At 47.8% G+C, this 12,277-nt stretch overlaps 5 protein-coding genes across 5 annotated transcripts; 2 read left to right on the forward strand and 3 right to left on the reverse strand.

The window, feature by feature from the left end:
- Positions 1–3,458: 3,458 nt before the first annotated feature.
- On the forward strand, positions 3,459–4,806 carry Aud_005675 (PH domain-containing protein; the record flags this gene model as incomplete). Its single annotated transcript, XM_043290594.1, has 3 exons — positions 3,459–3,704; positions 3,764–4,513; positions 4,579–4,806. 3 exons carry the CDS (start codon positions 3,459–3,461, stop codon positions 4,804–4,806), a joined length of 1,224 nt encoding a protein of 407 aa, XP_043146529.1.
- Positions 4,807–5,341: 535 nt separating this feature from the next.
- Positions 5,342–6,913, reverse strand: Aud_005676 (DMT family transporter; the record flags this gene model as incomplete). Its single annotated transcript, XM_043290595.1, has 5 exons — positions 5,342–5,629; positions 5,697–6,112; positions 6,174–6,246; positions 6,361–6,675; positions 6,797–6,913. The coding sequence occupies 5 exons, from the start codon at positions 6,911–6,913 to the stop codon at positions 5,342–5,344; spliced, it is 1,209 nt and encodes a 402-aa protein (XP_043146530.1).
- Positions 6,914–7,744: 831 nt separating this feature from the next.
- On the reverse strand, positions 7,745–8,693 carry rab7 (Rab family GTPase YPT7; the record flags this gene model as incomplete). Its single annotated transcript, XM_043290596.1, has 6 exons — positions 7,745–7,857; positions 7,914–8,061; positions 8,129–8,308; positions 8,362–8,463; positions 8,530–8,583; positions 8,664–8,693. 6 exons carry the CDS (start codon positions 8,691–8,693, stop codon positions 7,745–7,747), a joined length of 627 nt encoding a protein of 208 aa, XP_043146531.1.
- A 491-nt stretch (positions 8,694–9,184) lies between these two features.
- On the forward strand, positions 9,185–9,925 carry Aud_005678 (ATG16 family protein; the record flags this gene model as incomplete). The annotated part of the gene is made up of 3 exons (XM_043290597.1): positions 9,185–9,269; positions 9,351–9,706; positions 9,767–9,925. The coding sequence occupies 3 exons, from the start codon at positions 9,185–9,187 to the stop codon at positions 9,923–9,925; spliced, it is 600 nt and encodes a 199-aa protein (XP_043146532.1).
- A 571-nt stretch (positions 9,926–10,496) lies between these two features.
- On the reverse strand, positions 10,497–12,067 carry dot1 (histone methyltransferase DOT1; the record flags this gene model as incomplete). The annotated part of the gene is made up of 2 exons (XM_043290598.1): positions 10,497–11,460; positions 11,520–12,067. 2 exons carry the CDS (start codon positions 12,065–12,067, stop codon positions 10,497–10,499), a joined length of 1,512 nt encoding a protein of 503 aa, XP_043146533.1.
- Positions 12,068–12,277: the final 210 nt, after the last annotated feature.

Consider the following 12,277-nt stretch of genomic DNA (forward strand, 5'->3'; position numbering starts at 1 on the left):
AGCCTTCAAGAATTGGTGGTGTTGGTGTACGAAGTTGAAAAGTAATCTTTTCAAGCACCCGGTCTTCATTAAGTGGTTTAAGACCAGCACCTGTAAAGCCACTGTGTATATTCTTCTGGATGAAGACCCTCTCACGCGCAGATGGGTATAGGTGTAGGAAGTCTTCCTTATCAATATGGTTATTGCCAGCAACCATTATTCCTTCAACTAACTTCCCATATGCGCGCTTTAGTGGACCAAAAACACCAACATCCAATGGTTGCAGAAGGTGAGAAGTATGTGGTGGCATGCAAAGGCAGATGATTGCATTCTCCTTGCAGAATGCATCAAATTCTGCAGTTTGATGACTAGAATGGCCATCAAGAATAAGTAATCTCTTTGCACCAGTTGAATGCTGCCTTGAGTATGGCTCAAACACCTCTTTAAGCCAGCGAAGGCCTATTATATCAGTTATCCAGCCATTATCACTCATTGCAATTAACCAGCTTTGAGGAACTGCTGATTCTTGATACCAGGTAGCCTGTTGCTCTTTCCCCTTTAAGATAACCACTGGTGGTATAGAAACCCCCTTTGAGCTCACACATTCAATTATTGTAACCCATTCGCGGTTACCCTGAATGATAGTACGGGGTCTCTCACTGCGATCCACTGCAGTGATAACCTTAGAAGTTGTACAGAGTCCCATTGCAAAGCCAGTCTCATCAAAGTTCCAGATGTCATCCTCATGGATGCCGTATTCTTGAATAGCCTCATGCACAGTTGTAAACCACTGTTTTATAACCCTTGGATCCTCCTGCTTTGCACGCTGGTATGTAATCCTCCGGTTATATCGTGTGCGAAGGGCTGGATGGCGTTTAATAAACTTATATGCCCAGTTGACACCAATGGTTGCGGTAGGATCCTGTGTACGCTCATGGAGTAATATCTGCGCCATTCCACGTAGGAACTCTGGTCGAATTGAAAAGCCCCGTTTATCTGCATCTAGTAGACGCTTGGTAAGAACTTCTTCTTCCAGAGCTGTTAATTTATGGCCATTGGCACGTGTTTCTGAGCGTGGTTTTCTTCCATTGAGGCGAGCGCGAAGGGTAGGCTCAGGCACGCTAAAGGTCTCTGCAGCGCTTAGTACTGACTTAATTTTTTTATTCTTAATGGCTGCAATTGCCATTTGTATCCGATTTTCTTGAGATAAAGGCATTTTTAATAGTGGTGATGATAAAAGAACGCATTAAAGAAAGGAAGTGGTTGACCCAGGGAGAAATTCGTCGCTCGGGGGTATTCGTCGCTCGGTGGTTGATTACGTTAGTTAACTTAGTTTAGGTAGTTAACTAAGCTAAGGTACAGGCAATTTTCTTCGACTCTTCTCAGTTCGCAGCAGATTACTACTTTACCTTGGTATCAGATCACCAAGGTACTGAGTCATTACGTTATTCGTATCAATGATGAGATGAATAAGATTCGTCGATAACTGATAATTATAGAGCCGCAATTCGAGACATCAACATCACCCTTTTTCTCTGATCGCGAGAAGTCCTATAGAAGATCGCATTGGTTCTATCCAGATGTCCAACCTCGCACCTCTCGGAGTACATAGCGCATGATACTCCGTACTTTCCATGCAGGCAATTATGGAGATTTGATAATCAGTTGATTGGCAATTTAACCTATGAAGCATGCATATGTAGTCGCATATGAACTCGCCAACAGCACTGATAATTACAGAGGCACAAGGGAGTACAGAGTACCTCGAGGACGTATTATTACTGATCAGCAGATTCTCCTACAATTCTGGCATGCCAGCGAGTAGTGCGTAGCGAGTGCGTGCGTTTTCCTGAAGACTATCATCTCAAGAAAGTCCTCCCTCAATTACAGTACTCCTAAAGGCAGGCGTGCTCATGATGGAGTACCAGCTCAATGATACAGAAAAGAAATGTAAGGTAATGACAGTCGCGATCGAAGGGTTCTTAGGAGTTCATCACCAGGTACCTGTACCTACCTCACCCACCATACCTTACCATACCTTATGATTTGGTATTTCAAGTACATTAAGCAAAAGGGACGGTAATAGGCTATGGAGAAGATATAAACCTCAGGTACGGGTACCTCCCTGAAGTCGAACGCTTCTGATCCACACGTGACCTTTGGTCTAAGTCTGTCAAGGTGGCCTCTTTCGTCTCCCTTTTTTTAATTCTAACAGCGAAGGGTCTGGACCGTTGCTAGTACGTCGTTGTTTTTAGAAATCGTAGTTAAAACTTAGTGTGCGGTCCTCAGAGTTCGAACACAAGCTCGAATCTTCAATTCCAAGAGTTGGAATGAAATGATTTGTTATTCTCTGTCATAAAAGCGATCTAATAATTTACCCATATTTTCACTCAGGTAGGTAGGTGAAATACTTACATTCAGAATCGAACAATAAGGGGTCATATGCAATAAAACCATCTTCCGTCGACCACTAAAATCGTCTATTTAGTAACCAGCCTACTCTTGTAATAAGCTATTACTACCGAATCAAGCACCACTTATGCATAGGAAAAGGCATGCGCCCCTGAAAAGACAAGGACAGCCGATACTGAAGTGTGAAGAAGAGTAAGTAGCGTTGAGGTTCATTCAAAACAGGTTGATTCTATACCAGATCAGTGAATCTTGCGATGGAATAAAAAGCATACCCTCGGGTCTGTATGTGAAGATCTGATGGCGAAGCAGATTCAAGTCCAATCAACCAGTCGAAAAGGAGTCGATTCGAAACAGAGCTTGATTCAGGACTGGAGGGAGTTGCCGCCCTCACCTCAAGTAGGTAGTAGTCTACTCCTTAGTAGTTAGTAGTAGCTTCACCCGACGTCCCAGAAACTCGAAGCATCTCCTTGTCGGATGATCTACCAAGTACTCATTTAAAAGCCGCCCATGCGTTCCATGGGACTGTGATGGAGGAACTTACTTCGAGAAAGGGTAATTGTTCCCCGATACGTTTCCTCGTTACCTACAGCTCTTCTCAACAAACAACCTTGAAAATAAGAGAGTGTCGTCCCTCATAAGTGCAGCGCATTCTGCACCTTCTTTGGTCTCCTTCTCCACACGACCGTCATCGCCGCATCTTAATTTCGTTCGATTCGGGGTTAATTTCACCCCTCCTAAGAAGTCTGAGGGACGTCGGTCCTTGTGACACTGTCTCGTCAATTATCTTGCCTCTCAGACAATCACACAGAAAGTTGCCCTTCACCTGGGAACTAGTCAGAAATATTCCCATCGTTTCTGCCTACGTTCTCAGGTGCTCGTCTTGTATTTCATAGGGACCTGTCCCGCAGTGTCTTTTCAGATGTGGACATACAATTTTGAATTAGGATCCTCATCATAGGCACCTTTTCGCTTCAACTTGCGGCCTGGGCATGTGGTCTCCATACTAAACCCTCCGCGATTTCTCATAGTCTCAATTTTGTCCCTTCGAAAGGAAGTCTGCGACCACGATGGAACAAACAATGTCGAGCTCCTGCCCGCCTATCTCGGAGGCGCATACGAAAGCCCCCTCGATACAGTTTCCCGACGGCACTGTCCAGCAGTCAACATTTTTACGGCCTATACACCCTTCCCCCGCCTTTCGCAATGGCCATGTCAACTTGGACACATTTTCTCCAGTCAACGAAAATGGTAGCTTTGAATTCGATCGAGTCCTAAAAACTGGGAAGGTGCATCGGCGAGTGAAACACAAGCATGTAAGTCGCTTTCGATACAGAAGCGCTTTTGTTATGTCCTAACTAATATCTCCTTCCAGGCATTCCGAGCTTCTTGGAAGCCTGCCTACCTCGTCCTCCGCCCGAACCTCCTCTCAGTGTATAAGGATGAGGAAGCGACAAGACTTCGGGCTTCCATAACTCTTTCGGAAGTCACTGCGGTTGCTCCTGTTAGATCCCCGCGATCGTCTCGACAACACGTCTTTGGTATATTCTCGCCGTCCAAAAATTACCGCTTCCAGGCATTGTCGGAGAAGGATGCAGAGGACTGGATCAGACGTATTCGTGCTGAAACTCGCGCGGACGAGGAAGAAGAAGCCTTCTTGGCTCTGTCGCGGAAGAGAAATGTGACCGCAACTAATAGGCAGCATGTCGAGGATACTACAGATCACTCGGAATTTGAATATCCGGGAAGAGCAAGCTCGCCTGAATTGGGACGGTCACTTTCACCTGGCCGCTATTCCAATCGATACGGCTCCTTACAAGACCACTCGGGAAATGAGATTACTTCCTATTCGGAGTGGTCTGATGGGCCTGCAAGCAACACCAGTACCCACATAAAGCCCAACCGTTCCCTGCAGAATTTGTCTACCTCAGCCCCTGCGGGTGGACAACAACTCCAACAGCGAGATGTTGGTCGCAGTCAGGACTTGGGAATCCTCCGCGATCCAGAGAGAGTTATTTGCAACGGCTATCTCCAGTGCCTTCGAATCAAAGGCACGGTGCGCCAGTGGAAGCGTCTGTGGGTCGTCTTGAGACCAAAGAGCCTTGGGTTCTATAAGGATGAACAAGTACGATAGCCCTATACGATATTTTCTTAAGTGTGACTCGACAACAAGCTAACATTGACGACTAGGAGTACTCCGCTATCAAAATCCTGCCCATGTCTCAGGTCATCGAAGCTGCCGAAGTTGACCCTCTTTCACGATCAAAGAAGTTCTGTCTTCAGATAATCGCCGAGGACAAATCATACCGACTATGCGCACCTGACGAAGAATCTCTTGCCAAGTGGTTAGGCTCCTTGAAAAGTATTCTTGTTGCGCGCAAGAAGTTGGAGCCTGCGCCAGCAGCATCAGCACCATAAATATTAATTTTTGATGGCGACAAGCAAAATCATATGCTGGCTGCTGGCTCACTTCAATTTTCGTTCCTTTCATTTCGACCATTTCTCTCCTTGCAGGTCTCAAGTGATCTAAGGTCCTCCCCTTTGCACAGCGTCTCTTCCTTGCTATCATATTTGTTTCATGACGTACATACCCCTTCCTGTGATGGCTGTTCTTTTTTTCCTCCTTTTTGTCATTCCTTCTTGTATTGCTCTCATGGGATACTGAGACTACTCAACATTGTCGAGTCATGGCAATTTGTGATGACCAACCAGTCTTGAATTCTTTTGCTGTACCATAATGATCTCGTTCCTTCTGATATTTTCCTTGCTTCTGCCTCTCGGCGTTGTTCCACTGGCAACGGACGATGGAAATCAGTGTCTGATTATTGTTACACCCTGGCTGTATGATGTCTAATAATTTTAATGCATTATTCGTCTTCTGTCTATCAAGGATAACGATATATGAAGACGTAAAAGGTTTCAAATCTAGCCCAAACCATATGGAAACTCTTCATCAAGCGGTATCGCCTGTCTCGTCGCCAGGGACAGCATCGTAGCCGGCCGCCGAGGTTGCCTCCAGCTTATCATCCCGACTCTCATGGTTGACCACCAGGAACGACAAAAACACTATAGCGGCACCAACCCAGTATATTGCACTCGAATACTGTCCCTGCAGGAAGATTTGACCCACAAGCGAAAGCGGGATGGTCAGACTCAGCCCGACAGTCACAACAAGCGGGGTAGTCAGGAGCATCGCATACGCCCAACATATATCTGACACTAATGATGAGAATGAATTTACCTGTAGAATGCAAACGTCAGTCCATGATGGCGCCAGTGTCATGTTATGGGCTCGACATATTTCTTACCAGCACTATAGTCCATATTCTCCCAGTGTCAGGGAGGACGAACGGCTCGATCCCGGTGACATGTAAGATGATGAATCCCGGCCAGAGAAAGAGCATATTAAAGAGTCCCACTAGCCCGAAGAACAGCACCATGTTGACCCGCGACTCATCGCCGACTTGCCTTTTCAGGACGATAGTGTACACGCCGTACATGACCGCGCTGAATGCGGCCATCGCGTCGCCGAGGGCGATCTCGGCGGTCGTCTTGTGGGGGAAGGTACCGGAACTGTCATCATCTGCGGGCGGGGAGTCCGTTGACGACAGATCTACTCGGGAGATGAGGATGATTCCGATCAGTGAAGCAATAACGCCGGCGAGTTTGCGGAGGGTGAACCGTTCCACCCCGATCATTGCGCCGAAGATGAGGGTCCAGACTCCTAAAAGGATGTGTTAGCCTGCATCTATCAATCGATCTCTGTGCGATTGCTGAGTACGTACCGCTAGTTGAAGTCAGGATGGTGGTACTTCCAACTGTTGTGTATTGAAGGCAGGCCATTGCGAAATAATTCGCCTGTACAAGTCAGGCGCCGGCTCAAAGCTGTTATGTTGGCAGAAGTTAACTTACAAGGACCTATTCAAGCCTGTCAGTTTGTATATGAAAGATGTAGTCAGAGCCGATTCTTACCCATAATAGACAAAATTGGAAGCTCAGTTTCGCAGTCGCCCTCAAGCCCAGCCTGATAGAGCCATCAACTTCATTCTCACTCTGTTGTCTATCTGCGGAAGAGGATTGCAGCACGTCGGGCGCCTCGGGCTTCGAATCGTGGGAATCAAGATGGAGCAAGAGGCTCTGAATAGAATCGATCTGAGACAATCTACCCTGGCGCCATAGTTTGAATAGTCTGCCCAGAATGATTGAGATGAGAGGAATAATGAATAGTGAGCTGTTAATGTAGGTCACAAAGAACGGTTTCGAGTATGAATTATCCGCGAAGATGGTCTAAAAGAGATGGAAAGTGTACAGTTAGCACGCGTGTAGCGGGACACCAGCCATAACGAAGTCCCAGATGCGCAGCATCGGATAGGATCATTTCGGATGACTCTTCTCGAGATTCACATACACTGGCCAGAAAGTTCGAAGCCGTCCACAAGACCACCACGAGTAGAAGGAGGCAGATGCCCAGCGACCGTCTTGCGGCCCCAGTCCAGCTGGGACCATGCCAAGTATATGTCTTCATGGCCAAATTGTAGGATTCAACGACTTATGGGGAACAGAACGACTTTCATAAAGATAAGCTGAAGGAAACGAGCGACGAGGGGCCTGGTCATTGATTGAAGGTACCCGACCGATTAGACCGATTAGACCGATTAGACCTATTTGTGATTACGGATCATGGAGCACGATATCCTGCAAATCGTGGCGCGCCGATGCTAGGATGCAGGCACGAGTCCATAAATCACATTTGACAACAGGCGGTGTCGATGGCGGATGGCCTGGTCCGTAGTGTTTCAGTGTGAGCGCCTTGAAGCGGGGATTCATTCCGATCCAGGAGATATGCGATGATCCCGAAGAAGGGGAATATATGCCAAGCATCACGAGCTGCGCTGATAAGCACAAGACTTGATCACGGCTGCCATACCTGTACCTTTTTTCCTTCTTCTTGCGCTGAAAGTCAAATCTCATATTTGTAATTAAGATAGGGGCGACAAGAAAAAAGTGCACGTGCAGCAGGATTATGTGCGTGACTCTTGATTGATTGAGTATGCTGTCGAAAAAGCAGAGGTTATCACAGACAAGATAAGCAAGAAAAGAATGAGTCAAAAAGCTCGAAACCCATATGATACCCTTTGCGACCCGACAGACAATAGGAAACAGACAACTTGGTACACCGAGGAACCTTGAAGGTATATATGGATCCCAAACTATCGTAGAAAGTACAATCCTCCAAGCTCGCCAAATGGAACGAAGACAGAAACAGCTCTACAAACTACAAACGCACAACATGCATGAATCAAGAATAGCAGCGGTGCTGTAAATCGTTCAAAGGTCATGGCCATTTAGAAGCGCATCAACAGGCACAACCATCACGGTCACTATCGAGGTGGATGTTGATGGGATCGCTGAATTCGCCGTTGAACTCTTCAGCCTCTTCTTGAGCCAGGGCGCTTCGGGCGATGACTTCTAGCATATTAGCACAGCGTTCTCTGCTCGTGTTCAAGCGAAAATTGGTCACATACCCTCGAAAGCCTGCTCCACGTTGACTGCTTCCTTAGCACTGGTCTCGAAGTAAGGGATGTTGCCCTTGGATTGGCAGAAAGTCATGGCGCGTTTCGAAGAAATCATCCGCTTGCTTTCCTCCACATCAATCTTGTTGCCGATCACAACCTGCAAACTGGTCAACATCTGCCCATTTGCACATCAGAAGTCAGGGAGGGGCATGGGAGGATCGTACGAAAGGAAAGCTCTCTGGGTCGCGAGGGCTCGCTTGGATGAGGAATTCGTCGCGCCAACTGTCGAGAGCCTCGAAGCTCTTGGAATTATTCACGTCGTATACCAGAACACAGCAATCCGCACCCCGGTAGAATGCAACACCTAAAGACTGAAATCGCTCTTGACCCGCAGTATCCCAGATCTATCCACAGGTTAATTGCAATCCTTGGCGAATGTGCGAGCCATGGGTGGTACACATGCCTGCATTGTTACTAGACGATCGTCTACGAGAACCTCTTTCGTAAGGAAGTCGGCGCCGATAGTGGCCTTGTAGCTTGCACTGAACTTCTTGTTGACCTACCGATCGGACGGAGGTTAGCGGTTTGGAGGATATCCATCAATGGCCGAAATGAGACCACTGACATATTGGTTCATCAAGCTCGTTTTGCCGACACCACTGTCGCCCAGAATGATGACCTAGGATCCCCAAATGTACGTAAGTAAATGCTCAGCAATATCAAGAGCCTTGACTGTCGTATGGGTTGAGGAAGATGTACCTTCAGCAAGACCTTTTTGCGTGACGCCATGGCGGTCGGGAGCGGGGGAAAGGTAGGGTATTCCTAGCAAAAGACAAGGGAAATGCGGAAAGCTTGTCAAAAGCGCAGAAGTCCCAGAGAAGGGTAAGAAAATCTGCAGTCCTCAAAAGGCAAAAGGGTAAAGGCAGACTGGACGTGTGTAGCAGAGATGAGGAGCAGCAACAGTTAGCAGCGCAGCTGTTGGGTCTTGCAGTGATGAGCTGACGCTAACTGGGACCGTTGGGTTGGATGATGCATGATGGCCCGAGCGGTGGGCGAGGCGGTGTAGAAGGGTGCCTGAGACATTGTTCGTTATCGTTGCTTATCAGCGACCATTCATTGCTTGCCATAAAATGTCGCCGTAGTAGAAGACTCCATGTTGAGGGTTGTATATCATTTCACTGTCCCCTTCTGATCTGCGCTATCTACAGGATTAACAATGTATTCGTAACCCTACAAGAACCGCTGTCAACATTCCCGCCTCATCGCTGGAAGACTATCACATGGCTCACTGGAGGAATGAGTACTCCGCCGCTCTGGCGGCTCGCGATCGCCGAGAAAAGGCAAATATCGTTCTCTATAATGCTTGTATGCTACTGGATAAGGTCTATGGCCTGGCAACTGCGAAGCTATTGTAAGGTGATAATCTAACACACTGTCAACGACTAGATACGCAGCTGGCCGATCGAACTAGTCGAATTGCATTCGCCGGAACTCAAGGGGCCCAATATCTCACAGGGGCTGGAGACAAACATACAGCGATCCCTGCAACTGGGAAGTCGTTGACAGGCCCATCTGTTCCTGATATTCTAGCTGCTACACGTGCGGATCTTTCCGAAGCCCAACGGGCCCGTTCGGAGTTGCAGGCCCGGCTGACTGAGCTGAGCACCGAGTTGGAGAAGCTACGGAAGAGAAGCACGCAAGATGGACGACGTATCCACACTTTGGAGAGTGAGGTAACTCATCTACAAATGCGCGTAAAAGATAGGGATGAAGAATTGAAGGGGAAGGCTAAGTTACTTGAGGCATGTTATTCATTCATCCGCCGTGCCGCCGGTTTCTTTGCTGACACGATCATTTCATAGGACTTCCAAGACGAGCTCGCGACTCTAAATCTGCAGCTTAACATGGCCGAAGAGCGGTCCGGCAGGCTACAGCGTGAGAACCAGGAGCTGATTGATCGCTGGATGGCCAGGATTGGCAGAGAAGCAGAGGCCATGAATGATGCCTCGAAATTCTCCTGAGCTGCATCAGCAACCGGGTGATATGGACCAAGTCCTCTTCGTTTACCTAGGGGTTTCAAAGTTTCAAGAAGAGCTCCCAGCTTCAACATACCAGCCCCGGTTAACAATGTTCTATGTACATAAAATTGATTCGTCCCGATCTAACCCTTATCTATTCACACAAAAATGGTATCCGAGAGTCCACCTTCAAGTCAATCTGGCTCGCCAGAGCCACCGCAGACAGTGGTTGAGGATTGGCCTTCGCCCCCAAGATTCGCGCACATGGAATATGACATGAAGGCCATCTTGCGATGGAAATGATGGCGTATGCCAAAAAGGATGGTGAATCATCATAACAAAAAGGTATCACAGAACGAAGGAGAATATTTCCAAAAGAAAACTCATTGCTCCAAGGCATGACCCGAGAGAATGTCAACAGACATGCTGATATATACGGGGGGTACCCAATGCGAAAATATTGACACAAAAATCAAAATGTCAAAAAGGCAAGATAATGCCAGGGTTGTGCACCTTTAATCGTAATGCCATGCAACGGTCATGAAACCAATCGTGATGCCGTGATCGAGTTCACTTATTCCATGCTATCCGCAAAAGCCTTGAGCCTGGAACTATCTTTGGTGGCAATGAAATATGTGCCCCCAACGTCAGTCCAGCTGACACTGTTTGACCAGTAATTCAACTGCTTGACCTTCAAAAGGTTGATCGGGGAGTACAGATTGCGAGACTGAATCTTGTGACCGGCAGGAACAAAAGACTTGAGTGACACAATCTGGCAGCCCTCCTTCATATCCAAGAAGTGATTGATAATCTCATTGTTGAGCTGAGGAGTAAAGGCTTGGTTATTGATCAGAACAACATCTGCGCGTTTCAGAACATCAATGATGCTTTGCTCTTGCAGAAAGTCGCCGCGGACAAGGTGTGTTTTCCCTGGCGCAATACCCCAGAGCCGGCAGCGTGCTCTGAACTCGGTCTGCTGAAGTTCTGCCAGGTCACAAGCATTGGCCATCATTTCGCAACCCCAACTTTCACATCCAATTTCAAGCGCAGCTTGCAAAACGACGTTACCAACCCCAGATCCCAGATCGACAAAGACTTGTCCCGATTTTAGTCGAGTCTCTTTGAAGATTGTGCTGATGAACCGAGGCAGGAGCTCCCCGTAGACATTGTCTGTTCCGTTTTCATACCGGCGAAGAGATTCAACGCGGGGAGAAACTGTACGCGCGTAAATCTGTGTCAATATCCTCTCTACCAGCGGCAGGTTCAACCGATGTGTCGCGTCCAAATGTTTAGCAATGACCCCACTACGTCTTAACCGTTCGATCTCATGGTTGTAGTCCGCCACAGCTTCTCGAAATTCCGTCTCGGACGCATGTGCCAAAGCCCGACGCAACCTCCGTTTGATACCTGTAGACTCATTGTTGAAAAAATCCGCCTCACTCTCAGGAATATAGTTCTCGGAAACGGTGTCGATAACATGAACGATATCATCAATAGGCTTGAAATCATCGTTGTCGCGGGGCACGACGAGGTTAAATCTACACCAAATCAAACAGTTAGACAGGGTTATGGATATTCCTAGACCTGAAGTGCGCACCTTTCTTTCAGTGAAGCACTAGGATACTGCAGGAGAATCTCTGTCGGCCGGTCCGCCCCACCAAACGCTCGTTTGAAGTTTCCGGCTTTTTGCTTGGATGTAATATCTGCAGCGTGGACCAACGGCAGTGGCCTAGCGTTCTCCTCCGAAAATGCTTTCAAGGACCGTATGCGCCTCGCGAGGTCAGGCTCCGCACTATCCTCCGTTCTAGCCCGCTTGCGCAACTCAAATGATGTATCCGTATCACTTGCGTCATCGTCGTCACTCGAGAGCCGTTGCTCAGGAGTTGGCCGTTTCCTATTTCGCAAGGGGGTACTTAAACGCTTCGATGGGTGATGATCAGGATCTTCTGAAACAGACCGCCTAGTGGAGTCTCGCAGCCTTTTGGTCTTCTCCGGGGGCGAGGTCTGCGACGATGATCTGATGGGGGTGTGCGAGGAAGATCTTGAGGGCGGCGCGGGCCGGCTCTGGACAACCTTACGAATCTGTGGCTTTTGAGCCTGCAGTGAAAAAGCGCCTCCTTTCTGGAGGTGATCGAAAAATCCCATGGAGCGGAGTTAGCGAACTGGAATCGGTCTGGGCGGGGAGGTGAAAATATGTTGACGTGTGTAAAAATATGGACAAAGAAGGCAATAGCACACGCTATGATATGGAGTTCAAATGCAAAAGCTCCATAGACAAGAATGATCAACAAGAATGCAATGCAAATAAATAGAGGGAAAAAAGACTTGGAAGTATATGAGTACCAAAGCACAAGG

Source organism: Aspergillus udagawae (assembly GCF_001078395.1).
Source record: "Aspergillus udagawae IFM 46973 DNA, scaffold_4, whole genome shotgun sequence".
Lineage (NCBI taxonomy): Eukaryota > Fungi > Ascomycota > Eurotiomycetes > Eurotiales > Aspergillaceae > Aspergillus > Aspergillus udagawae.